Source organism: Myotis daubentonii, chromosome 7 (genome assembly GCF_963259705.1).
Source record: "Myotis daubentonii chromosome 7, mMyoDau2.1, whole genome shotgun sequence".
In the NCBI taxonomy this organism is placed as follows: Eukaryota; Metazoa; Chordata; class Mammalia; order Chiroptera; family Vespertilionidae; genus Myotis; species Myotis daubentonii.
In genome coordinates, this window is record NC_081846.1 from 20,746,290 (window position 1) to 20,773,946 (window position 27,657).

At 51.2% G+C, this 27,657-nt stretch overlaps 1 protein-coding gene across 1 annotated transcript; it reads left to right on the forward strand.

Annotated features, from left to right (window-relative positions):
• Positions 1–8,957: 8,957 nt before the first annotated feature.
• IGFBP2 (insulin like growth factor binding protein 2) lies at positions 8,958–27,607 on the forward strand. Its single transcript, XM_059703085.1, has 4 exons — positions 8,958–9,435; positions 23,783–23,982; positions 24,750–24,890; positions 27,157–27,607. Exons 1-4 carry the CDS (start codon positions 9,054–9,056, stop codon positions 27,289–27,291), a joined length of 858 nt encoding a protein of 285 aa, XP_059559068.1. The 5' UTR covers positions 8,958–9,053; the 3' UTR covers positions 27,292–27,607.
• The last annotated feature ends 50 nt before the right edge of the window (positions 27,608–27,657 follow it).

The window sequence follows — 27,657 nt, forward strand, 5'->3', positions numbered from 1 at the left end:
CAGAACTCGTTCCTGGGTGGCGGCCTCAGGAACCATCAGTGGGGACAGAGGCGGTGCCCCACCGCCAGGAAGGTGCTCTACCAGGAGAGGAGCAAGAATGACATTAGAAGAGAGTCCTGTACCACAGGGAGCTTCCTTCACCCCACACTGGCCTGTGGAGAATCTCCAAGCTCAGGGTCACCCTCTTCCTCTAGGCAAGGATTCTTCGCTACCCACTCACCCCAAGTGACTTAGTTTCCAACTTGGATGATTTCATCATTTCCTCCCATCCTTGTCTCTCTCCCTTCCTCCTCAGCCTCACTTGAGACTGATAGGAGAAGGGAGGTTGAGTAACTCCAGAGCAAAAGAGGAACAGGGCTGCTGTGTGGCTATAGTGTGTTGTCCACACAGCCTTCCCCAGGTGGGCAGAAGGGTGCCATGCAAAACCATTTTTTTTTCGCCACCAACACCAGGCAGCAATTTTGTACCAGACCAAACTGCCTACGTGCCTACAGCAACTTCTTGCTCTCCCTGACTCTCTGCTGAGACAACACATTTCCTGGAAAGGGGAGTTAGGGCCATAATGTATGTGTGACTTGAAAGGAGTGGGGGACTGGGGAGGGGGGAAGTCTGTGTGCTCAGCTGGACACACAGATTCTGGAGCCTGCATAGCAACACGCCTTTGCAGTGGGCTTGGGTTTCACCTGTAGGAGGGTTCAGATTTTTTTGTTCTTGGGACTTTGGGGGAGGCTGTTGCCTGTGGGGAGTAGGAGGCAGCTGAGCCAGCGCCTGGCCGCCTGGCCGCCTGGCCGCCTGGCCGCGGAGGCTGGCTGGGCCTCCTCCCATCCTTTATTTGTTTGTCTTTGCCTGCTTCTCAGGGGCCTCCAGGGGGTGAGGGTGGGGGGAATGGGGAGATGAGATAATTGTGGGGCCTGAGCAAGTTTGCTCAGACTGTATTGTGTGGCTGAGAGCCACTGAGCAAGCAAGAGAGAGAGAGACCCCCTGGGAGGAGCGGGGAGAGGGAGAAAAACCAAGTACAACAATTTTAAAGTGAACTGAAAGTTACTAAAAGGAAACATGAAGACTCAAAACCAGGAATCTATAGAGAGGGGTTGGAGGCAGCAAGTGTGAGCAGTCTTTCCCCAGTGGAGGGCCAGGGAAGGGGGACAGCAGGGAATCAGGATGGGGGCGCAGTGCAGGGGACACCTGCAGACAGATTTAGGATGAAGAAGTCCATTGTTTCAGGAGATCCCCCAGTGGAATAAGATGGGCGGTTATTGGCGAGGGAGGGGAGTGGTGGGCTACTGACAGGTTTATTTAACGATTCCAGATAGAGCATCACGGAACAGTTGTAGTCTTGTTCCTAGAAAGAAAAGCTGCAGCTGGGACGGGGAGGGGCAGACCCCTCTAAGGGAGGCAACACTGCTTGAAACCTTTTCAAGGAAAAGCCAGTTCTCTGGATCTGATTTGCAGCATCTTCCTGGCCTCCTCTCCTGCCTTCCTTGTCCCAGGGAGTGCCCGTTGGCTCAGTGTCTTAGATGACCAGAAGGGTCTGCGGGACCTGGCCAGGTGTCCACTTGAGACTCTCTACTGATGTCAGTGGGGACCTGGACACCTCCCTGTGGGCTCTGGGAGGGAGTAGGGACCATGAGAGTGGGGACTGAGAGGGAAGCTGTGGGAACTGGGATGTTTTGTGGCTGGTCTTTCCAATAGGCATCCTGTTGCTCCCTTGAGGTCACATGTGGGGATGCTGCAATGAGTGGTGAGTGGGATGCAGGCTGGGAAGTAATACTCCAGGGTCCATATTATCTCCTGGGCCTGACAGTGTTTGAAAGAAAGCGGCCTGCTATCTGTAATTATGGAGGCCTTAGTGCAGAAGTCGGCACACTGCAAACCTGGGGTCGATCTGGTCTCTGTGTGTTCTCATGAATAAAATGAAATGTTACTGGAACCTAGCCATGCTCACGTGTTTGAATGTCATCCTTGGCTGCTTTGGGGCCACAATGCAGAGTTGAGTAGGTGTGGCAGAGACCATATGAAGCTTGCTACACCTAAAATATTTACCACAGGGCCTTTTACTGAGAAAGTTTGTTGACCTGAACTAGAGAATTCCAGTGGAGGGATTCCAGTGGAGAATTCCAGGGGTCCCACAGTCCTGAATCAAGGATTACCACAGCATCTTGACTTCAACAACCTTTCAAAAGAGGAGGGTAAATGTGTGATTTTTTGATGGGTAGCCCCTCTACCCAAGGCTTGAAGCTCTTTGTAAAACTGAGCCTCTGGGGCAGGGAAGGAGTGGGTGACCCAATGGAGGGAGATGTGTTAATTCCTTTCATTCCTCCCAGCCTGCCTCTGGAGAGCCTCAGACGCCCCTCCACAAGGAAGGACCAGCAGTTTGAGAAGTGACAGCCTGGCCTACATACAAATGTTCTTACCAAGGAGGAGGGTGGAGGCCGTGCCTGCTGTGCTTTCCAGAGGTGGCCTCCACATGATCTTTGGTTGACATTTGGATGCCAAGAAGCCTTGCAGCTTCCCCCTGGCCTCCTGGGGCATGCCTGGTAGTCCCTCTCCAAACCTACCACCCCACCACCGTGCTCTGAGAAACCAAACTACGTGGTGGAGCCACAGGTAGGGGCTGTTGTTGACTCAGCTCAGCTGCCAGCCAGCAGCCAGCCTCCACTGCTGGCCGAGCGAGTGAGCAGCACTCTGTATGCTGAGCTCCGTCAGGCCTTCAGATGACCCCAGTCCCTGCTACTGTGACCACATGAAAGAGCCCATGTGAAAATTACCCAGTTGAGCCCAGTCAGTCTACAGAACCACCAAAGATGATACAAATGGCTGTTTTAAGATGTAAGCTTGGGGTAGTGGCCACATACCTGGGAGTTAGCAGCAGATCTCGAATCAGGGTTCTGCTTGCTCGGTTCCTCTGGGAACATCTAGCTCTGTAATGTACTCGTGAGTGACTGTGGACAGGTCACTTGACCTCTCTAGCCTCATTTGACATGTATGAAAATTAAATGACAAAAAATGCTCGTGAACGTGTTCGCATAGACTTACTGCTCTTATCGTTGTTCCTCTTTTCTCTTGTCATTGCCCTTGACTGTCTGTTACTATGGCCATCAGACCAGCCGGACCTCCTTATGGCAGGGAGAGGTTCTGGAACCCCATGGCCAGTTCTGTGCCTTCTTCCAGGCCTCGGAGGGCCACTGTGCTCTGATGTCTTCTCCTATTTCTTTCTTGATCCCCTTCAGTGCACTTCCTGGAGGCTCTGTATACCCAGGTGTCCCCTTTCTGCTTCACTACACACCAGGGACAGCTCCCACCCCTTCCCATGTAGCTTGGTGAGGTCCTCCTCCTGCAAACATCTCCCCAGCTTAACCAGGGGAAGGGATGTCCCTGGTGATTTCCTGTCCTCACACTGAGGAACTCAGCCTCGTGCTCCAGGCCTGCATGGTACCAGGGGATATGGTCCCTCTTCAGAAGCATAGGATAAGAATAGCATGGCTACCTATTGTTGAGGCTGCATGCCAGGCAGAATGCTAAGAACGTACTTGGATTGTTTCATTTACTCTTTCCAGCAACGTTCTAAACTAGGCACCATTATTATCATTCCCTTATTAACAATGAGGAAACTGAGGCTGGCAGAGGTGAAGTAACTTGACCCAAGTGGCATAGCCAGTGAGTGGAGGCTGGACATCACTCTGACAGCTGGCCTGGGTGCCCTTTCTATTGAGTCCTCCACCAGCCGCTAGTGCTCACATTCTCACCAAAAGGGTCACCTTTTGGTGTCCTCTTCATTTGAAATATATTTTTTTGATTTCAGAGAGGAAAGGAAAAGGGGAGAGAGATAGAAAGATCAATGATAAAAGAGAATCATTGATTGGCTGCCTCCTGCATGCCTCCCACTGGGGATGAAGCCTGCAACCCACCGCAATAAGATACAACTACATATCCACCAGAATGGATGCATTGCAAAAGAATGGAACATGCCAAGTGTTGGCCAGAATGGGGAGCAAGTGAAATCCTCTGTAGCAATTCAGAATTAGTCTTCTCAAGATGTGCCTCTGTGACACGAATTATTTTGAGCTAAACCTTCAGGCTGAAGAGAAACTCCTGCCCGTCCCCTCTTCTTTAACTACTTGGAAGAATTCAAATTAAGGACCTTGTCCATAATAAGAGTTATTACCAGAAATAACTTTTCATGAACTATTTATAGGGCAGGGCAAACATCTAATTACTGAACATCTGCTCTTCTGCAAATTACCTCATTTTAATTATTCAACCAGTCAAAAGAACCAGAGGAGGGAAGGGGGACACTTCTCCCTCCCAGCACCTCATATATTGTGATAAGAGTATAAATGTACACATCTACTGGGCAAAACTTTCTGACTACATCTACTAAAGCTGAACACATGCATACCCCATGACTCAGAACTTCTTCGTTTAGGTATAGACCGAACAAATGTGCACACATGCTCAAAGAGGACAGCAGCTGTGTTCCCAAGACTCCAACACTGGAAACTATCCAAATGCCCATCAACAGTGGAACAGATGCATGTATGTGGTGGAGTCCTACCCTGGAACACTACCCAACAGTACCAAGTACCCAACAGCTACATGCAAGAATACACCCAAATTTCACAAGCATAATGCCGAGCAAAAAAGAACCAGAGAGGAAAAGACTACATATTGTGTGTGTTCATTTATATGAAATGCAAAAACAGGCAAAACTCATTGGTTCTGTAGAAGTCAGGATATGGCTGCCCACGGAGCAGGGAGGTGATGTCCGGAAGGAAGGAAGAAGGGGGCTCCTGAGCACAGGTACTCTTCTCTTTCAGGTGGGATGGCCAGTTTTGAATATTTATCAACTTTATGATATGTGTGCTTTTATGCACGTATGTTATATTTCAATAAGATATTTTGAAAAATATTCCTCTCCTTCTGATTGCTTAATGGAAAAAAAATCTCAGCTGGGCTCTGGCCTGCCTAATGCGTCCCTTAGACTGGCTCATCTTTTGTTAACCAGGCAGAGTGAGTGCGCAGGCTCAGAGGCCTCAGTAAACAACAGTATGCAGCTCGAACTGAATGACTTCTGTCTCCTTGTGTTTATTTTTGTGGTTGCTATCTATATATGGCCATTAATACAGCATTTCCATTTATGGTAGTGATATAAAGTTTATTTTTAAAATAGCTTTAAGTAAAAACGAAAAAAAGTGAATTGACTTACATTAAAAATAGTATGTAAATAATAGTACAAGTAGTTCTTAGTAACAGTAAACCTTGAAAGGGTGGAGTTGGTGAAATACTTTTCAAATGGGAAAAGGCAAGGGTTAGGGGGAGGGGAGAAAACCAGTTTCAGCCTGTCCCCATCTCTCAACAAGTCCTCACTGCACAGCACAGACAGACTCAGGCCTAAGGACTTACCAGTACATATCCCTTGCAGAGGACTCATGAGGAATGCAGAGCAAGGGATGCTCCAGGAACAGTGGGCAAAGCAGGGACTAGGAGTGGAGGACCTGGTTCACTCAACAAGTATTTACAAAGCCTCTGGGTTCCAGGCACTGTCCTAGGCCAGCCTATGTAACCTGGCTCGGGGCCTTGGCTAAGCCCCTCTGCTTCTCTAAGCTTCAGCTGATGAAGGAGGTTCTGTGGTTGATGCCTTTCTGGAGTAGAGCTCTGAACCTCATGGTGGTTAGAAAGGGACTTAAAAAGACGGGGCTGTTGGTGGTGGTGGTGGTGGTGTGTATATGTGACTATTAATCAGAGAACTAGGAGAAAAGAATTGGGGAGTAGTCTTCAGACTCATTGGCAAGAGAAAGCTCAATGAAACTTTGCATCGGCCTAATTAGCCTCACTTCGCCTGCTCACCTTCAGGGTTCTTTCTTGGCTAGGAGATTGAGAAATTTTTGCAGAGGTGGAAGGAGAATCTCAAAAGGGAAAGTGAGTAACCAAATGAACAAATTAAGTGCCTCTCCTATCTTCTCAATACATCCGTCGCAATCTTTCATCCGCAGCTGCTGGGCATTGCAATGGAGACTGAGAATGAAGAGCCCTGCCAGGAGTATTTTCAGAGATGGTATCACTCACCACATTTAGTGAGTGTGGACTAGGTGCCAGGCACTATATTTTAGATCCATGCCCCATCCAACATGGTAGTCTCTCCTCATGTGGCCATTGAGAATTTGAACTTTGGCTAGTTCAAATTGAAATGTGTTGTAAGCTCAAAATACACATCAGAGCTTGAGGGTTTAGTATATTTTTAAAAAAGGGGAATGTTAAATCTCTCAGTAATAATTTTTAATATTGATTCCACATTGAAATGATAATAATTTGCATATATTGGGTTGAATAAAGTATATTATTAAAATGGGTTCCATCTATTTCTTTTTTACTATATTTTAATGTGTGCTTTGCATTAGATTTCAATTGAAGAGTCACGCTACACACTGTCCTACTTTGAAGGTGCTCAGACTCCAAGCATGAGAGCAACAGAAACAAATGTTACCAGGCAGGCACAAGATGCCAGGGCACACCAAGGAGGCGGGGCCAACAACCTCCCCATATTTTTTAAAGAATATATTTTTAAAGAATATATAAAAATCAATAAAATATATTGATTTTTTTACAGAGAGGAAGGGAGAGGGATAGAGAGTTAGAAACATCAGTGAGAGAGAAACATCGATCAGCTGCCTCTTGCACACTCCCCACTGGGGATGTGCCCGCAACCAAGGTACATGCCCTTGACCGGAATCGAAGCTGGGACCCTTCAGTCCGCAGGCTCTCTATCCACTGAGCCAAACCGGTTAGGGCTACCTGGCACTTTTTACTGCTGTCAGATCTGGACACCATTCTAGTGATTTCTAGAAGTCCAGCTCTGTCTATTTCACTCCTTTACTCACACATGGACAATTGTACCCCTCTGCCCACCAAATGAAGCCAAACCTCCACACAAGTCAACTGGATTTGGCTTCCTTTTTCCAACCTCACTTTCCCATTTCCATGTCCTGGCTTTGGCCGATCTCCCTGCTCTGGGTGCCCTTGCTATCCCTACATTCCTCCTGGTAGACTTGCAAGCTTCAATTTCAAATCTGATGTACCCATGAAATCCCCATCACATCTCCATCTAAACATTTCTCCTCCGCAAAGCCTCTGACAACCAGTGATTTGTTTATCTTACCAAAGTCTCTCCCATAACATGGTTAGTTTCTTGAGATCAGGAACTTGCCTTGCTGAGCACCTACCTCATCATCAGGGCCAGATGGCCGCTTGGTAAATAGCTGTTGAGTTGCATCAAATGGCTCTGAGTCCTAAAGTTAGAAAGAGTTGGAGTGGAGGGCTCCGGTGGGGGGAAGTGTGGCACAGAAGTACAGTAACTCACTGCTTAACAACAGGGATGCGCTCTGAAGAATGTGTCATTAGGTGATTTCTTTATTGTGGGAGCATCATGGAGTGCACTTAACCTATTACTCCAGGCTACAAACGTGTAAGGCATGTCACTGTATACAGCAACTCGAGATATAATCAAGCACAAGAGAAAATAATGCAATCAAGATACTCAGCCCCACCAGTGTGGCTCAGTGTTTGAGTGTCGACCTATGGACCCGGAGGTCACGATTTGATTCCTGGTCAGGGCACATGCCAGGGTTGTGGGCTCAATTCTTAGTGTGGGGTGTGCAGAAGGCAGCTGGTCGATTCTCTCTCATCATTGATGTTTTTATCTCTCTCTCCCTTCCTCTCTGAAGTCAATAAAAATATAGAAAAACTATTTAAAAATAATAGTATATAGTATTATATACTGTGCAGAATTGTACCTACTATACTTTTGTACAATTGGCAGCACAGGTTTGTTTATATCAGAATCACGACAAACACATGAGTAACGTGTTGGGCAAGGACATTACAGTGGCTGTGACCTCACTGAGCGATAAGCATGTTTCAGCTCCTTCATAATCTTATGGAACCACCTTTGTACATGCAGTCTCTTGTTGACAGTACCGCCCTTCTGTGGTGCACGACTGTACTGAGAAATTAAATCTGGCTGGGGGCAGCTTAATGGTCCATCCCGTACCAAGAGAGTCTGTCACACAAGGATCTCTGTTAGGGTCACAGTCCTGGGAGATGGCAGGTCCATCTGGAATGCTGGGGGGATGGGGGGTGGGAGACAACTTGGACAGATGACTCAGTAAATAAAACAGAACACTGAGGGGAGGCCACCCTGCTCCGTCCATCTGCATTATTGGAGGGGGCTATAGATGACCGTACTCCAGGGTGTTCTCTCACACCCTCCCCAACACCCATGAAGCAGGGCATTCTGGGATCTCTCCTGCAGCAAATGCCTCCAGATCTGTGGGTAGGGGCCCAGGTGACTAAGGGATCACTCCCCCCCCCCCCCCCCCCCCCCCCCGCCCAGGGGAGTGCAGAGTGGGCAGCAGGGAAGGGAGCAGGTTTCTCAGTGTCCAGAACTTACATCTTACTAGGTGCTCACAGGGTTGGGGAACTGCCATGGTCACTAAGGGGGACTCTTAGGGGCTAAGCTGATCTAGAGGATGCGAACCTCCTCCCGACTCAACACCAAAGTCATTGTCCCAAGCACACATCAGCGGGTCAGTGAAAACCCAGGCTAGAGGGAGTGAAATCTATTTGAAGGTCAAGACCATGCCTTTTGTCCTTTGCATTTCCCCAGCAGCCCAGTGCCGGCCACACGGGAAGCGTGCAAATTAACTCGCGAACTGAACCGAAAAGCAGACAAAAGCGCCCACTCTTCATTTCCGCGCCAATCCTACTGAAGCCCCCAAGGGTTTCTTACTCTCCGGGAGGCTGAGCCCAGGCTGGAAGGATGTGGTGGGACAGAGCGGACCTACAGAGCGGGACGAAGTGGGGGTGGGCCCGCGCGCGGGAGCGTCGGGGAAAGGGGGTGGTCTCCAGAAGGGGGAGGGGAGAAAGCAGGGGGCGGGGAGAAGCAGGGCCCTTTAGGTCGCGGCTGCGGCGCCCCGGACAGAAGCCCGAGTCGGTTCCTGTGCTCACGCCCCGCCACCTGCCCGCTCTCTCGCCCCGTCGCGCTCCCCGTGGCCAACATGCTGCCGAAACTGGGTTTCCCCGCGCTGCCGCTGCTCCTGCTCCTGCCGCCGCTGCTGCTGCTGCTGCTGGGCGCCGGCGCGCACGCCGAGGTGCTGTTCCGCTGCCCACCCTGCTCGCCCGAGCGCCTGGCCGCCTGCAGGACCCCGTCGGCCGGGACCGGGCGTTCCTGCGTCGAGCTGGTCCGCGAGCCGGGCTGCGGCTGCTGCTCCGTGTGCGCCCGTCTGGAAGGCGAGACATGCGGCGTCTACACCCCGCGCTGCGCCCAGGGGCTGCGCTGCTATCCCCACCCCGGCTCCGAGCTGCCCCTGCAGGCGCTGGTCCAGGGCGCCGGCACTTGCGAGAAGGGCCGCGACTCCGAGGGTCCCGAGCAGGGTGCAGGTAACGCGGGGGAGGAGCACTAGTTGGGAGAAGCCAGGAGGGCAGCGTGGGGCCGGGCTGGTGGCTGCTCTGCAGGGCAGGACCTCAGAGACCATGTTAGCAGAGGTAGAGCGGGGTCCTTGGTCAGCTTCGGGGAACTGTTGGGAGGGGGACCTGAAAGCCAAGCCCGCGAGGGGACTGGACTAGTTATCTGTGGGGAGGAAAGGCACCCCTGTTATAGTGGTTTCCCCGGGTGGAAGGTACCCTGACTTCTATGGGGGGTGGGGGAGGGGTTACTGGGGTGGAGGGAGTTGGTCAGATCCATAGGAGTAGGACCTAAGGGTTCTGGAAAGGTCCCGGTGGAAGGCGCTGCTGGGGGGTGGAGGTGGCGGGTGCCCGTGACACAGGGGACCTCACGTGAAAGAGGGGACCTCCCGCGAAAGAGGGGTGCAAGGAGAAGGCAGTGCAAGGAGAAGGCGGTGCGCGTGCAGGAACTCCTGCTACTGGAAGTGTGAGGTGGGAAGAAAGGACTTGTTGGTACTTGGCAAAGTGGGTTTCTAAGAGGTAAAAAAATCCCGGATGCCGCTGTTTTCTCACATAAACAACGAAAAGGCTCTTACTACTGCTACGTTGGATGGAAAAATACAAGAGGGGCAGGCATTTGGGGGGCGAGGAAGAGACCTCAGCAGTTGAGTCACTGTAACTGAAGCCGGGTCGCCAGGTGCAGTCCTGGCCGGGCAGCCATGCTGCCGGGTGTAGCACCTGGACCTCTACTTGGAAGCTGGAGGCTGCGTGCCCGGGCGGTGGGCGCAGCTACTCTAACCGGAGGGACGTGTATCCATTGCCCCCCTCCCCACCGCCCCTCATTCTAATTTGACAAAATTTCCTATCCGTTAGAATGGGAACCCTGAGATTCTTTGTAAGGGGCCCTCATCCCCCCAAAATGTTTTTGAGGGACACAACCAAACTATAAGGACCTCATTTGTTTTTTGTATGTTTTTAACATTACAAAAGCCTCCTGCCACAGTGGTCTGGAGGAAGCCGTAATTATTTTCTTTCCTCTTGGAGACAGTGGTAAAGTGTGTCCACTGTCTGTTGTTTAAAAAGCCAGGGAGTCTGACCAAGTTTCTGAAACTTGAAAAAAGAAAAAAAGAAAAGAAAAAGTGAAAACATTCTTGCTTCGCAGTTTCTGGTCATTGCACAACTGCTTCTCACCCCCACTCAGACTCACACACACCCTCTCTCTCCCCTTCCCCCCACTGCCCCTCTAGCCTACTATTGTTTCCCCGTGTTGTCCTTGAGAATGGACTTAGGGGTCAGAGTTGAAATCTTTTCCTATTTCTCTGGCGCTTTTTGACCTTGAGTGCAGAACAAGTGCGGGCTTCCTCCGAGCAGACTCCAAAGGAAACACCTCGGTCCCTTTCTTCTGCCTCTGGTTCACTTCCCTCCCAGCCTGCTCAGAGTGAGCCCTCCCATCCTGCTTCTCTTAGAAAGTAATACTAAACGGAAAGAGACTTGGCGAAGCCCCTCTCACTGTGGGCGCCCATCCCGCAGTCCTGCGTTTCTCCCCCTTCACCCCCTCGCACCTCGGGGTCCACCGGGGAGATACTGCCGTTTCTGACCTGACTCGGACAAACTGAACATCTTTCTCAGCAGGGCCAGCTTTGCAAAAGGCCTTCAAGCTTATAGAATCTTTTGGATTTTGACTGTTTTTAATAAAGTGTGTGGTACATGTCCTTCCTAAACGTTTTACTATTTTTCTTTCACGCTTCATACCTCTTACTCTCAGCCTGAAAGCCAGCTCTCCTGCTCCCCACCCTCCAGCAGCAGGTTAGGGTCTTCAGAAGGGAACAGATGCAGAGCCTCTCCTGTCCGGCCTCCCTGGAGCCTGGAGCCTGGAGCCGGAGGGGGGAGTAGTCGGAGGAGCCGGGGGACAATGGGGTGAGTGAGTTCATGGGAAGAATGCCCCTCTGGATTTTCATCCTGGATATGGTACTCCTCCCCCCCCCCCCCAACTAGCCCCAGCTGCCTCCTCAACTGGTAAGGGGACAGCCTAGTGGGCACATTGGGAAGAAGTGACAAGGGCAGGGTGCCTGAGGCCTGAGTAGGGCTGGGGGTGATGAGGGCACTGCGGGAGAAGCCTGGGCCTGCAGGGTGTCAGGAGGAGAGAGGGGCACATTTTGAGGCTTCTGTGCTCAAGAGGGTCTTGGGCTGGGGCAGGAAGTGGGCACTGCATAGAGAGTGCTGGGGTCTGACTTGGGTGGGGCCAGTGACTGAGCTTGGCCCAGAAGAGACCTGAACGTTGAAGGCTGCTGCCTCCTACTCTCCCCATCCTTTCTCCTCCCCCATCTGAAGAGTGAGCCTCCCCCTCCCCCACCCCAGCCTGCATTCCTCTTTTGAGCAGGTTGCTTTTGAGAATTTTAAACATACCCTCTCGGTTTTGAGGCTGCAAACCCCAGCAGTTCCGGCTTCACGCTTAGCTCTTTTGTCTTTGTTCCCAGGGCTCAGGGGCTGTGTCGCTGGCTTCCTGGGAGTGGGAGGGATGCAAGGGGGTGGGAGAGGGGAGAGGCACTTCAGCCGGTGCTGAGACTGCATCCCCTGGGGGTAATGGGCTGGGACTTGTTGATTCAAAGAAACCAGAAGTCAGATTGGGGTATTGGAGTGGGTGATCTGGAAGAAAGATGAGAGAGAGGGACCCTGAGGTCTGTGTGAAGCCTGCACTTAAAGGTGTGGGGGGTGGTTGGTGGTGGACTGGGCAGAAGTGCCTGCAACCGTTGGAGAAGAGGGTTTGGGCCAGGCCAGGTCCTTTCAGAATTCAAGGCCTCCCCTCAGCAGCTCCCTGCCTCCTTCCCGACCCTGTACAATGCTGGGGATTATGCCCAGGGGCAGAGCCGCCCAAGTGGCTACATATAAAGGTGCTATAGAACTGAGCAGCCATTCACAGTCCTGGTCTAGGTGAGCAGGCAGGCCTGGGGGGGCGGGGGTGCCACACAGACTCTGCTTCTGCAGTTGCTAGGGGAGGAGAAAGGGGGCAGAGGCAGATACAGATTTACAGTGAGTGGTTCAGTGCAGTTCAAAAAAAGGGACAAAAGCAACGCGACTTCTGGTTCAAAGCACTGCTTTGCATCTTGTCTTGCATAAATTTGCATACTGAGTTCAACGTGGTAAAATAAAATAGACTTAGGGAAGTGAGACCCCCTGTCACTGATTGCTAACACCACTATCTCCCCCTCCCGCCACCCCCACCCCCACACCCCTTCTGGACAGGGCACGCAGAACTAACTCTGCTAAGCTGCTCCCCCTGAGTCACCGCCCCATTGAGGGGAGATGGGGGAGTGAGGGGGCTATTCCTGGATCCCTTTTCTTGGTTATGGGGATCAAGCAGGGGTTGCTCTGTGCTCTCTGGCCTTGGAGGTGGGGCTGGCCTGGAGGCCGTGGTTTGATAGGTCCTGAACCTGCTAGTCCTGGTCTGCCAATTGTGCTAGGCAGTGGTTCTCAACCTTCCTAATGCTGCGACCCTTTAATACAGTTCCTCATGTTGTGGTGACCCCCAACCATAAAATTATTTTCGTTGCTACTTCATAACTGTAATTTTGCTACTGTTATGAATCGTAATGTAAATATCTGATATTCAGGATGTATCTTCATTGTTACAAATTGAACATAATTAAAGCATAGTGATTAATCACAAAAACAATATGTAATTATATATGTGTTTTCCGATGGTCTTAGGCGACCCCTGTGAAAGGGTCGTTCGACCCCCAAAGGGGTCGTGACCCACAGGTTGGCGACCCACAGGTTGAGAACGCTGCTCTAGACCCTACTCCGTGCCTCTCACTACTGGGACCTGGTCTAAGCCACCTGCCTGAACTTGAGAAAATGGCATGGAAAATATATTGGCCCAGCCTTTCTTGGGATCCAATTAGAGGGAGACCATGTAGGTGATTGGGGACTGGGATGTTTGAAACAAATCAAATCCTTACATGAGGTGGGTGGTTGGCTGGCAGTGCAGGGCCAGGCTTTGTGGGTGCGGGGAGTGACCATTTCCCCCCAAGAGGGTTAGGTCTAGGACTGCTTCTGCTGAAACCAAGCACAGAGGAGTGAGGTTAGTTATCCTTCCAGTCCACCAGGGGAGCTGGCGATCTGTTGGCAGATGCCCGGGCCCCTCCTCTGCTTCTTGCTATTTCTGGCCAGCATTTTGCTGAGGTGGCAGGCAGCCGCCAGGAGATGGGTTATCCTCCCATCTGTTCTTATCTTGTTATAAACTGGCGTCTTTGCCTGCTTTGCCAACTTCTGTCTCTGGCATCCTTTTGAGGGAGGCTTTCTGCCTCCACTTCGTAGGTGTGGGACTTGAGCTTCGTCAAGAGCACCTTAGCAGGTAAGTAATAGGATGAGAGACAACCTGGCTGGATACCTTTCCTCTGACTAAGGGGAACTGTTGGCAAAAAAAAAAAAAAAAAAAAAAAGCCTTTGACCCTGTCAGCTAAAAGGTTTGTTCCTGGACACCTGCATGTGCAGGTGAGTACGAGTCTCGCTTCATCACAGCCAGGTTCAGGTTCAGTTATTTGCATGCCCTTGCCTCCTTCACCTGGCCCGGAGTCCTGGAGCTTGGGGACTTCAGAAATGCAAGTGGCCAGTGTGCAGCTGTCAGGAGAGAAAAAAGGGTCCAAGGTGGGCTCCTGGAGTGAAGAACTGGAGGGCAGGAGGGACCGAGAGAGATGAGGGTGGGAGCATCCTAGCCTGTGCAGGCCTGTCCCTGAGAACCCGAGTGGGGATGGGCGAGGGCCTTCCCTGTTGATGAAATAGGCATGATGGCATGTCTTTTCTTTCCATTTTAAAATCTATTTGAAACATTTACACTGAGGTACATTTGTAGTACTTGCTTACCCCATCTTTTTTTTTTTTCAATTACAGTTTATATTCAATATTATTTTGTGTTGGTTTCAGGTGCATAGTGGTTAGACAATCATATACTTTACAAAGTGTTCCCCCCCAATATTTCCAGGACCCAGCTGGCCCCGTGCATAGTTTTTACAATATTATTGACTATATTGTGTCTCTTGCATGGAATGCATGTGAGGGCAACTGTGTTAGTGGACAGTGTCTGATGCATAGCTTCTCACACACTTTGTGCCTTGGTCTTGGCAAGTGACGTCTCCTTTCTGATGCTCAGCTAGTGGGCCTTGAACATGAAGGCCCACCGGCCGTGTCAGGCAGGCCACTCATCACTAAGGTTTTACCGTGACATGTAGGGGCCCAGTCAGAGATATATTTTCTCTGAGCTTCAGTTTCCTTATCTGTAAATCAGGAATTGATAGAACCAGCTCCATTGGGTCATGCCTGCACATGAGTGTGCGTGTGTGTGTGTGTGTGTGTGTGTGTAAAGAGAGATCATACATAAAAAGTTAAGCACTTGGGTTTTTTTTATTTTCTTTTGTAATGAGTCACTTGATTTCTACTTCTTCACCTAGAAAATAGAAACATCCGTATCTCTGACCTACTTTCACAGGCGGTAGTGAAGCCCTATGCAGAGGGTAAGGAAATGATACTCTAAATGAGGATAAACCCAGGCGACCATAAACAATGGTTTGAAGTCAGCAGCCTTGCACTTTTTATGGACCAGTTAGGCAATGCTCGTTGGGGCCCATACGCTAATGTCTGAGACTGACCATTCTTGGTATGGGAGCTTCACTCAGTAGTGCCTAGATGGGGTGGAGGGACGGTGCGGGGACAGAGGTGGCCCCAGAGTTGGGGATCCTGGGTACTTGTACTGGCCTTGCTGCTCAGAAACAGGTGACACAGGGATGGGCCTTGCCTTCCCTGCCAGCCAATCTATAGGATCAGGCCCCCAGCTGCTGTGATCTGGCGACTGGAGGCCACATCTGGGGTGGGAAGCTGCCTTTTCCACAGGAAACCTGCAAGGACTTGGGCTTCGGAACAATGGGGTCATGCTCAGCCGGCCCTAGCACACTTAGGATGTAGGGCATGTGCGAAGGGGGCATTTTATTGAGGTGTCAGAACCAGCGAAGACCCCATGGCGCCCGTTTCCTGCTTCAGGAAAAGGGGCTTTCCGGTCCATCCTGACCGAGCCAAGGGTGCCGGAAAGTTGAACGTGATCCTGGCAAAGAAACTGGATGTTCCCTCCAAAAAAGTGACGTTTTCTTACTAGGAGCCTCCAGAGTTTACCTCACTTTTGGGGGAGGGGGGCTTAAGGGGGGTTGTTGGGGGTGGTAAATGGTCTCAGCGGGGCTGTCGAGAGCAGGAGTGCTTTTGGGATGCTGGAGTTTGTCCGAATGTTTGCTGCATCTGTGTCCCGGGGAGCCCTGGGAGGGGCAGCCTGTCTGGGAACAGTGATGACTGTTTGTTCTCAGGCATCGATGGAGGTGAGGCCTCAGGAAGCAGAGGAGATGGATGCTGAGCCTTCATGGGCCAGCGTGTGCTCGTGGGGAGGCCCAGCACAGCGGGGACAAAGCACAGCATTGCGGCTGGGAATTGGGGGTGGCCGGTCCCCTTAGACTCTGGGTCCACTTTACAGGTGGGTAGTCCATCCAGAGAAATGTCTTTGCTTTCAGGTTCCAGAGTAACTGCCCTCCCCCCACTCCCCTATGGACTATAGGACTCGTTTTTCCACGGACATCCCCCTAGGCCTCTCCCCCACTTGGCTCCTAACCATCGGCCCAGGCCTGTTCCTGAACAAAGCCTGGCTGGGCTCCTGGTGCCAGTCAGGACGCAGGGAAACCTTGCTTAGAAAGCGGCTCCCCCGGAAAGAAGTACAGAGTGGACTGTAGTCCGGAATTGTTTCTCTTTGCTCTTTTTTGTAGGGGGAGGGGGACATTTGGCCGTCTTTCAGGCCCCTCTGGCTGCCAGCCCCACATCTCTTCCTGGCTGTTGGGAGAGAGCAGGAGAGAGATTGGGGAGGGGGGGCTGGCAGGCCTCCAGCTGGGGCCAGGAGTGCTGGCCCACAGGCTCTGGTTAAGTTGGCCGGAGAAGAGCCTGGGGAGGTTTCTAATTAGTGGACGGGTATAGGTGTGTCAGCCTGTGTTCATTCAAGGAACTGAGCTCAGGGAGCCAGGAGGCTGGGGAGGGGAGGGCGCTGAGCCCAGGAAGGTCTATTAATTTGGGGAGGTGGGGGTGGAGATGAGGCAAGAGGAGCTTGCTCAGCGTGTCCATTTTGATAGGAGGAGAGGGGGACCTTCCAGCTGGAGGAATCTGAGTTGGATTGTGGGGGTATAGTGAGCACAGGGGCAACCTCAAAGGGTAAACGGCAAAGCAATGATAATTAATTTTTTTTTTCTTAGACAAGTCCATTTCTACCAACGTGTCCGTAGGTTTTGTTTTGTTGTTTTCTTTTTCATTTCTGTTTTAGCCTCAGGAATCTCCCCACTTGACAGATAAATTATGTATGGCTGCATTCCGGTTCAAAGCCAAGGCAAGCACAGACCATCACGTATGGACCAGAATGTAGTCCAAGTCTTCAGCTTCTCATTCCAGGGCTCTGTTCCATCAGAGGCTCACAGGCAAAGAAGCAGTGGATTATATACTGCTGCCTGGAAAAGCTCCCTTTCCCGGGAGGTAGTAATTAAGGCATAACTTCTCAAAGATGTCCCTCTCTGCAGCTCCCCAGGATATTGCTTTTAGGTCTATTGTCTTGACTTCTGGGTGGAGGTGCCAAGTTGCCTCTGGTTGGTGACCTTGCTTTCTGATGCCTGAGGCCAAGATAAAATGTAAATGACAATTCCCTGGTGCCCTGCCCCAGCCACTGATAAGGCTGGGTAGTTTCTATAGCAACAGTGCAGCAGTGGAAGGGGGTGTGTCCGGCAGGATAAAGCTGGAAGGGGATGGAATGGGTTTACTGGAGGCTGTTGAGGAGGGGTTCCTTCACTGGGAAGAGAGGTCCTGTGGAGATGGGGAGCAGGTGAGGTGCTGGGGAACAGGAAATGAAGTGCTGGGGTTAAAAGGTCTGGTTGAAAGTCTGCCTTTAGGTGATGCGAAGTGACCAGATGCCATTCTGGTTGGTTAAGAGCTATGACGCTAAACAGCCTGGGTTTGTTTTTTGGCTCTGCCATTGCCTACGTGACTTTGTACTGTTGCCCTCAAACCATATGACTTTTTTTTTTTTGTCAAATGTGAGAGCGGATAGAAGTTATCGGCCTCATGCAATTGATAACACCAAGTTATGTCCACAAACCACTTAACACAAACTCACTGTTAGAAGCTCAGATGTGGTCATGCAGGTTCTGATTCCTCCTTCCTTCCCCCTCTGGACTCCACACACAGAGCAGAAGGGGAATCCACATGCCTGGCTTTGGATGTTTTCTGATTGGCCAAGTTTATAAAGAAGAGATACTTAAGAATCCTGGTCCGCAGTGTGGCTTCTCCCACAGATGTGGCTTACTTGGGCGCTGCCTTTTGCCTGGAAAATCCAGAATGGAGTCAGTGGTGGATGGTTTTCCAGTGCGCAGTCATGGCCTTCAGTGCCACTGTCCCTCGTTACAGTTCTACCAGTGGCTGACGGCTGGCCATGGCCCACGTATGCCCCAGAGGAGAGGAGTCTCACTTGGCTCTGCTGGTTGCCTCTGGTTCCGTTTGCTGCCTCGAGACCAGCTGAGCACAACCCAGGGAGACAGCTAATGTGATGCAGTCTTTCATCAGACAAAATCCATGAACTTGAGGTTGAAGAGAAAGGAAAGCATGGTGACCTATTTAAAGGTACTTATTTATATTCAAGATGCTTCTTGTGCTGGCTTAAGAGTGTGGCCGGACATCCTGGACATCTCTGCAGGTTTTTAGTTCCTTTTTGCATCCTCCGGGTTCAATTTGTCAGGCCTGGAGTATCTGACAACAGCCTTATTGGGATGGAGAAGAGGCAGTCGGAAGGGGGAGGTGGTAGCAGAGAGGTGAGTAGGAGCCAGTTTTTATTCCTCTATGAGAGCTGGTCTGCCAGGTCACACCATTGGAACTGAGCATAGAGACGATTGTTTGACTGGGTCCTGGGAGAGGGAAGTCTCTTTCCTCCCCCATCTCATTCCTCTTTTTGCTCTTTGCCTTTCTGTACTCCTAACCACTCCTGCTGCTCTGGGGCCTAGATGGTCAGGGAGGGGCCAGGAAAGTGAGCCATGGTGGTACTCTAGGTGGGAGAGTGGTACTCTAGCTAAGATGCTCTCTGGATAGTCAGCTTTCCTGATGTTGAAACATTGATTGAGCACATACTATGTGCAAATTCTGAGACTAACTGCACAAAAATGCAGCTGTCCTTGCACATGCCTTGTGATCCTGGAGGGCAGTAAGAAAAGCATTTGAAAAAGTTGAATACTATCTAAGAAGAAACCAAGTCGGTGGAGATGTACACAAAGCTAATGCAAGTAAACGGAAGTTCTTTTTGCCTTTTGACCCAGGCTCTGGGGAAGAGCCTGATGTGAAAAAATGAGAGTCCTTTTTGGAGAATAAAGTCACAGAAGTAAGAGAAGCACATCTAATGGACATTTGCTTCTTCAGTCTGGGAAGAGTAAAAGCACATCCTCCTCCTTCCAAAAAAGAAAATGGAGCACACAGAACGGCTCCCTTCCTGTACTCTTTTCATTCTCATTCTCTCTCTCTCTCTCTTTCTCTCTCTCTCTCTCTCTGGAAGTTAAGTCCAAGTTTGTGTCTTCAAGAAGTTTCCATCCTTTGGAGGAGGAAGGAAAAGCATGGACCCACGGCTTTTTGCCAGTGCACTCAGGCTAGGGAGCTGGGAAGGGAGTTGGGTCCAAATACAAGAGTGCCTGGCCCAGGGAGGCCCCTCCTCAACTCAGTCAAGGGCCTTCAGACACTTGGAGTTCCTATTGTCCATCTTCCTCCAAATGTTCCTCCTAAACTGAACCGGAGGAAGAATGTGCAAATTGTCACTTGTTTTAATTCTTCCCATGAAACTCTTGGGTGGCTTCTAACCTGGATCTCTCCTGTTTCAGTTTAAGGCTGTTTCCTCTTTTGTCCTCAAGGAACCAGAACTGGTGTCTCCCTTCCACTGGGCATGGCTGGCCCTTCGGCATCCACCTATTGAAAGACTTTTGGGTCCACTTGCTAGTAGTTTTACAAGTACAACTAATGCTCTAATGAACATTGTTGTGCATGTGCCCTTGCACACATGTCTCAGAGGAGCAGAATTGCTGGGTCAGGCACATTCTCCCTGCTCCCATAGCCTCCGATCCAGGTTTGCACCAAAGCACACTCTATACTCACTTGGGCCTTCAGCAGGTAGGTCACCTTGCCAGGTTCTTGGGTGGCTTTATTTGAACCAGAGGAGCAGTGTTTGGGAACCTTGGGAAGGAGTAAGCTGATAGTGCTGTTTGCCATCTTGATATCAATTTCTCTGGCTCTTCAAGGACAGCCTGGCTCGCAGAGTCCTGGAGGACCTTGGCTGAATTTGAGCTTGTTTTTGTTTTCTCAAACTGTCTGTCTTCGCCCTGACCCTCCCCGGGTCTTTGTGATTCCAGGAATGACCCTGGTGTTTATAAAGCAGCCCTGGGGGAGTGCATAGGCAGGGAGGCTCTGCAGAGGCTGCGCTGTTTCTGCTCACTCAGGAGACGGCGCTGTGAGGGCATGCTCCAGGAATCCCCACGATGCCTGGAAAGAAGGGCTCCTCTGCGTGCATCCAAGCACACACGTGTGCCTGTTTATGAACCTGCGGGTGAGAGGAACGAGCTTACTTGACTGTGTCTTTGCAAAATGTGTATGTGAAGCCATGTCTCTGGAAAAGAAGAGGCATCTTTCTCCCATCGCCAAGCAGTTCTTCAGGAAATGGAGGCAGGAGAGAGAATCACAGAGGAATGGGGCCCTGCAAAGCCAGAGTTTGATCTTGGTCTAGGCTGCTGTCTGAAATTCTGAGGCTGGAGTCTAGGACGCCATTTTTAGATAGCTCTTCAGTGGATTTCTGATGAACAGCTATGTTTGGGAACCAGTCAGCTCATCAAGCTCCCTGAATTTGTAGATGAGCACACTGAAGCCCACACATCTTAAATTCCTTGCTGGCATCACTTAGAGTCCAGGCTAGGTAACATCACAAACACAGCCAGCACCGTTCTTCCTACCATACTAGACCCATTGGCCAAGGCTTTGAGTTGGGAACCATTTTTCAGACGTGAGAAGTTAGAGCTCAGGAAAGTTACAGAGCCTGGCCAAAATGATGGTTGGGTCCTAAGTGGCAAATCTAGGACTGGAAGGAATTCAGGGCTCTTGACTCCCAGAGTTCTTTGTCCAGTTGGGCTTATTAATGAATTATCCACTGCCATGGATGTTAATAGAGAAGTTTTCCAGGAGGGAGGGAGATTATAGTATTTATTCATTTGCCCAACATACGTTAAGGTTAAGTGCTTTTTGGGAGAAATCATCAAAGAAGGATGGAACCGGGAAGGCAGCCAGCATCCTCTTGGCCTGTTAGCCGGAATCCACTGGTGAAGGGCTATGACCTGTTGAAGGAGGTAAACCCATTGGAGGGAACAGCAGATTCATGGCTGCATTAGATCATCTCTATGGTATCACCTGCCCTCAGATGTTCACATAACCATGAGACGGTCTCAGGAGAAAGTTGGGAGATGACTAGGTTTTTTCAGAAGAAAGACAAGAAAGGAGATCTGTTGTGAAGATGTGTGATGGTTCTGGAAAAAGGTCTCCTTTTCTCACCACGCCTCACACTTGAAGCAGGAGGGACTAGGGGTTGGTTGTAGATCCTAAGGTCTCCCATAGATCTGGAGTTGCCCACTGTCCAATGGAGCGCTGAGGTCAGAGCATCACACTAGGAGAAAATGAGGTTTCCTGAGTGCAAGGATCTGCTGGACACAGGTTCTCATTCATTGAGTAAGGCTGTCAGCGCTATAAAACCAGGGTATGAAGTCTTCAAAGCTCTTTCTCCTGGAATGTCAGCTCCCAGCTCTCCCTCCTTGGCTGGCTTAGTGAGGCTGGGGCAGGGGATAGTGTGTGGACCCCTGCCCATAGTGAAGCCCCTCTGATGATGGCAGAGAGGTTGAGCATGCTCCTATAGACTCAGATGGTAGTCCTGGGTGTGCTATCTGTAAAATGGGGACAACTTGTCCATCTCTACCTATTCCACCGGCCTTTCTCATCTCCAGCTGTCCTCTAGGCGCCTAAGGTGGGAAGGTGTGGCCACACACCTGAAGCAGGATGGGACCTCTCCAGGCTCTGACAGCTCTCCCCAGACGAGACTGGGGCTCTCTGCTCTGCCTCTGTGTCTCCCCCACTTCTCTCTGGAAAAGCTTGACCTTCCGTATATAATCAGTGTTGACCTATTTCCTGGGAATCTGTGTAGGGAACGGCCAATGCTTACTAATCCCCTGGGGACAACCTCTGCACGGGCCTTGGGTGGGGTCCCTCTCTGTCATCTCCAAGCCCAAAGCCTTTTCCAGCTATGTGACTTGGCTCACTAAGAACTTTTTTTTGGAGTAACCTTTGCACTGTAGCCCACGGAGCCGCATACATAAGTGGTTACTTAATAAATATTATTCTGACCCTAACTCTCTTAGGCAGAAAAAATGCAACTTGATGTTTTTGTGTTGAGCAAATTCCATCTCTAGCTGGAGTTCTGCATCTGGAATGTTTTCCTGAGGACGGCTTCTGTCACCCGTGCGAGTGCATGGGAAGAACTTGGTGATGTGCGGTAACGGCCTTGTCTGCCCGAGTGTGGGAGGCGGTGTGGGCACTCCCTCCCTCAGGGTGGCAGGGAGGGGGGATGGAAGCAGCTCAGAGCTAGCCTCAGTGCACTGTAAATGCACGCAGCATCTCGGAAGCCTCCTGGCCACCCACTGGAGATGGCTGCTGTTTGTCTGCATTTTACTGATGAGTGACAGAGGCACAGAGAGCTTAAGCAACTTACCTGGGGCTGCACAGCTAAGTGGTGAAACAGGGACTCAGGCGATTAGAGTTGGAAGTCTGAATTCTTGAACCTCTTTGGCTGGGGATAGCAACAGTTAAGGAATGAGGCTTTCCCAGTCCACAGTGCGTTCTGGTCTCCGCCTAGTCAGTTGGTTGATTCCCCTTCCCAGGGCTTTATTTCATATGTGGAGTGTCAGCATGTGCGGCAGCAAACCAGGCCCGTGGATGCCCTCATCTGATTGGCATGTTCGTTGGCAGGGGTGAGATCAATACAGGAATGGGAGGAAACATGCCTTTGAATCCAGGTGGCCTCTGTGCGGGTGGACAAGCTGATCTTCACCTCAGAGAGGTGGGGGCATCTTGGGACAGCTCCTCCGGGGAGAAGCCTGTGCGAGAGACCCCGTCTTCTGTACCTGGATCCGAGCTTCCTTACTGACTTTTGTGGGCCTGAGACATTTTTGCCTTTGGGGGCCCCTTCCTCCATAAGAAATACTCTAAAATATATTTTATAACTGTGTCTTATGGCTACAAACGTGTCAGTGTTGTATATGAAGACATTTTCTTGGAACTAAAAGCTTATTTTTCCTTCTGATTTTAAAAGATATCGAAACACTCGCTAGACCTCTGGGCACTGTGCCTGCTGTGCCTAATGAATGAGCCAGCCCTGCCTAGAGACTGCAGCACACACACTCATCCGGGTGCCTCTCTTCATCAAACTTGTTTCCAGGCTCACGGAGGGCCTGGCCTTGTCCTGAGCGCTGACCCCTAGGACTTGTCCGAGGGATACATCTTTGGCCCCGTCAGTGGTTTGAGCACTGGAGCTGGGCACACAATAGGAGCTTTTCTCTGTTGTTGACTGATGGACAGTTTAAGAAAGTTGAAAGAGACTTAATGGATGTTCCTTGGACAGATGTCAGGATGCGATAAGGTGAAACGTCAAAGTTGAGCAGGTCGTCATTCCTGTTCTTGGGGCTCCTGGTGTAATGGGGAACAAATCAGGGTACTGGGGTATGACTGTAGCAGCCTCAGGGGACCAACAGGAGGGGCAAACAGGCAAAGGAAGAGTCACAGCAGGGGGTGTTGAAAACTGTAAGTTCTGGTAGTGATGGTTCCACCTCCATGTTTTAAAATTTCACCCAATCCGTGCCCTTTCAGAACACAAACGATGAATTCCCTTATGGGTTAGTGACAGGTGACTCCGGGAGGTCTTTCTACCGGAGAATGATGGACCCCAGGAGGGACTCAAACCCCTTCCACGGTGAGGGCCTTGAAGACACAGTCCTCCTTCTGTGCTCCACCTCCCAGGATGGAGGCAGAACAGAGCAGGCTTTAAGGGAGGTGCTCATAGGGCCCACCTAAGAGTTGCTGTGAAGCGGAAATTGATCATCCATGAAGTCATTCAGCACAGTTGCTTAGCTGCTAGTTCTCTTCGTCTCCCTATTGTCAGGGCTCCAGACAGTCCCTGGAGGGCCCATCTCTCTGGAACTTCCTTCCTTCTCTGCAGATGATGACCACCCTGAGGTTGAGGATGGAACCATCGTGGGAGGTGGAGGCAGCGCCGGCCGGAAGGCCTTCACCTCGGGCATGAAGGAGATGGCTGTGCTGCGGGAGAAGGCCAACGACCAGCATCGCCAAATGGGCAAGGCTGGCAAGCACCCACCCGGCCTGGAGGACTCCAAGAAGCTCCGGCCTCCATCTCCCAGGGTCAGAGGGGGTCGGGTCTAGTTGGAGGGGTGGGAGGACATGTAGAGGGAGTCTCACAGTGGGGAGGGCACCCCAATACGATCCGTGTTCTGTGTTGTCAGCAGGCAAACAGGACTTTCCTGTTCTTCCCTTAACACATTCAGTGACTCTGAGGGCAAACAGCAGATCAGCATCTCTTTTGAGGGGCCTTAGTGTCTTTGGCTGTGAAATGGACAGGGCCTATGGCTTCTTGAAATCCCTTCCTTCTGAAACCTCCACATCTCTGCATGGCTTTGGAACATAGGCAGGAACGTGGATGCTAGAGGTGGCGATGGAGCCACCTGAGATTGCTCACTCGTGTTGCGATGTGCTTCTCTCCCTCGGCTTCCCCTCCTCCTCTCTCCAGCCCAGCTCTACCTTCTTGGGTCTTGGCCCCCGATGGTTTATGGAAAGGAATGGAGCTTGGGCCATTCCTACTGGGCTAGGGTAGATGGATCTAGAGACAACCACCTGAATTCAGTCTTTGCAAGTAGATTCCATCTTGACCCCTGAGAGCCATTGACGCAGATGGAGGAGAGGAGCGAAAGTTCACAGCCATGTGACTTTCTTTCAGGGGTGGATGGGGCACACGATACGGTAGTGAGCTCACTGGGCCGGGGGTCAGAAGTCCCTCGTTCCACCAGCTACCCGTGTGGCCTTGGGGAAGTCCCTTCCCATGCATGAGCTTCTTCCTGGGGTCGCTCCCAGGGCCATCTCTAAGCCTCCTCTGTGCCCGCCTGCACCCACAGACCCCCTGCCAGCAGGAGCTGGACCAGGTCCTGGAGCGTATTTCCACCATGCGCCTTCCAGATGAGCGGGGCCCTCTGGAGCACCTCTATTCCCTGCACATCCCCAACTGTGACAAGAACGGCCTGTACAACCTCAAACAGGTGAGAAAGGATCTCCCAAGCCTCTGATGTGCCTCGCTCCTGCCCCACACACCTGGAACCCTCGGAGGTCTGAGAGCCGAGCTCCCAGAGCCGGGCCTCCCTCCCTGGCCTCCAGCCTGGCAGAGGCTGATTCCACTTACCCAGCTACCCGCCAGCCGTGCTCGGTGTCCAGGTTGGGAGGGAGCCTCTTGGAGAAGAGAGGTGGCTTGCACAGTGCTTCTCAGCCTTTATTGAGCATTCCTTACCTGGAGGTCATTCCCAGGCCAGACACCCAGAGACCCCCATTCAGAAGGTTGGGTGGGGACCAAGAGCTTGCATTTCTAGCAAGGTGCTAGGGCCTGCTGATGGCGCATAGACCACACTTCCAGAATCGTCGATTTAAACCGCTGACCAAGTAGCCTCTCTGATTGTTAAGGATCTCAGGGATGGAGGATCAGGATGGAGAAACGCCACTCAAAATATTTCTAAAAACCAGGAATTAGGGAACATTGGGGAAGTGTAAGTAAACCACCGGAAACCTTCTCCTCGCCTCCTGCTTCGTTCCGGTGGCTTCTGATCACCGATGTGCACAGTATTTCCCCTGGACATTGTCAGTGTTGTTCACATAGCCACACAGAGTCTGTAGCGATGACTGTTAGTGGCTGTTCAATATTTGTCACTTGCCTTTTTCCCAGTCCACTCCTTTCCTCTTCCAACTCATCGCCTGGATGGGGAGAACCAGCACATAGATGTGCTTTTCACTCCAGACAGAGAGAAGGCATGGGGAGGTGGTGGTTGGGAGAAAGGGGTGAGGAGTGTGGGCTCCACTGGACATCCTATTTTCAAGCAGCGGCAGCTCTGAGCCCTGGTTGCACACGCAGACCTGCTGGGCAGCTTGAAAAACACCGGTGCCCAGGCCATACCTCCAGAGTTTCAGATTTTGTGAGTCTGGGTAGTTGCTGGGCACCGGGATTTTCAAAGGTCCCCTGGTGATCCTAGTGGACAGTCAGGACTGAGGGAGAGGTGGATGTGCAGAGCCAGGAGATGGGGTGTGGGGTTCTGCTGATCCTGCGTGGGGGTGTCTCACTTCCCCACCTCCTTCACAGGGCAGGCTCCTTGCCCCTCTCAGTGTCAGTCTAGCGTTTACCGCTATTTGTGCAGGTGCCCTCTGAATGTAAGCCAGCCACCTCATGGGGAGCTCAAGAAGAAATAGTGATCTCTTCTAAGCAAACAAACACACAGGCAGTGTGGGTAACTAAAAGGGTTTGTAAGTCATTTGTTTATGGCTAGAGCAGGGACCCCAGGGAGAATGTTAGGGTGGGTATGTCAGTGATGGCTCTTACTAGCTGTGTGATGATGGGCAAGTTCCTTACCCCGCCTGTGCCCCTGTATCATCATCTATAACAGCGGTTCTCAACCTGTGGGTCGCGACCCCTTTGGTGGTCGAACGACTCTTTCACAGGGGTCGCCTAAGACCATCCTGCATATCAGATATTTACATTACGATTCATTACAGTAGCAACATTACAGTTATGAAGTAGCAACGAAACTAATTTTATGGTTGGGTCACAACATGAGGAACTGTATTTAAAGGGACAGAAGGTTGAGAACCACTGATCTATAAAGTGGTGACATAAAGAGCACTCACACAGTGGCTGTGAGAATTACATGAATATACGTGTTAGATATAAATTGTAACGAGCAGCATATAGATTGCTGACATGGTACCTGGTGCCTGGGAACACCTGTGCTAGTGTTGCCTTTGACCATTCAGTGGTTCTCAACCTTCCTAATGCTGCGACCCTTTAATGCAGTTCCTCATGTTGTGGTGACCCCCAACCATAAAATTATTTTCATTGCTACTTCATAACTGTAATTTTGTTACTGTTATGGATCGTAATGTAAATATCTGATATGCAGGATGTATTTTCAAGGGTCGCGACCCACAGGTTGAGAACAGCTGTTACGAGCATCTTCATCTCATACTCTGATTAAACTCCATACTGGATCCCCAAGGAGGGACCTCCCAGCCGCTAGGGGCTGAGTCCTTTCACCACTGAGTGTCCCCAGCAGCCTTGCACATCCAGTGCAGCTTTAGGGTTAGCTATGCCCAACGTGAGGCTCATCCCTGCCCCCCTGAACAGGAAGCTGCATTTTAGCAAGTCCCCCTGGCGCACAGTGAAGCGGAGACGCACCACGCTGCAGCCCGCTCAGAGCGCAGGCTTGAGCGACATAATGAAAGCTGGCAGCTGCAGGGTGTCCTCCATGGCCTCTTCTCTCTCTTCAGTGCAAGATGGCTGTGAATGGGCAGCGTGGGGAGTGCTGGTGTGTGAACCCCAACACCGGGAAGCTGCTTCAGGGATCCCCTACAGTCCGTGGGGACCCGGAGTGTCATCGCTACTACAATGAGCGGATGCAGTAAACCAGCCGGTGCCTGGCACCCCCCCGCCCCCTCTCCAAACACAGGCAGAGAGGAGAATGCTTGGGTGGTGGGTGGGGGAAGGCTTCCCAGGAGTTAACACATGCATTTATACTGGGAAAGAGACCAGCACAGCCTGGCACACCCGCTGCCGTGCCCCTCCCAGTAGGAGAGGCTGCAGCCCTTCTCCAGTCCCTGCTGGGAGGAAGGGGCGCCTGCAGAGCAGAGCTGGGGTCCAGGTTTGGGAGGGGGAAGAAGAAATTTTTATTTTTGAACCCCTGAGTCTCTTTTACTTAAGAATAAAGAAAGGAAAAATAAATTGTGTGTCTTTTGCCTGAGTCTTTGGGGGCCCTCCGACATCTGGGGAAG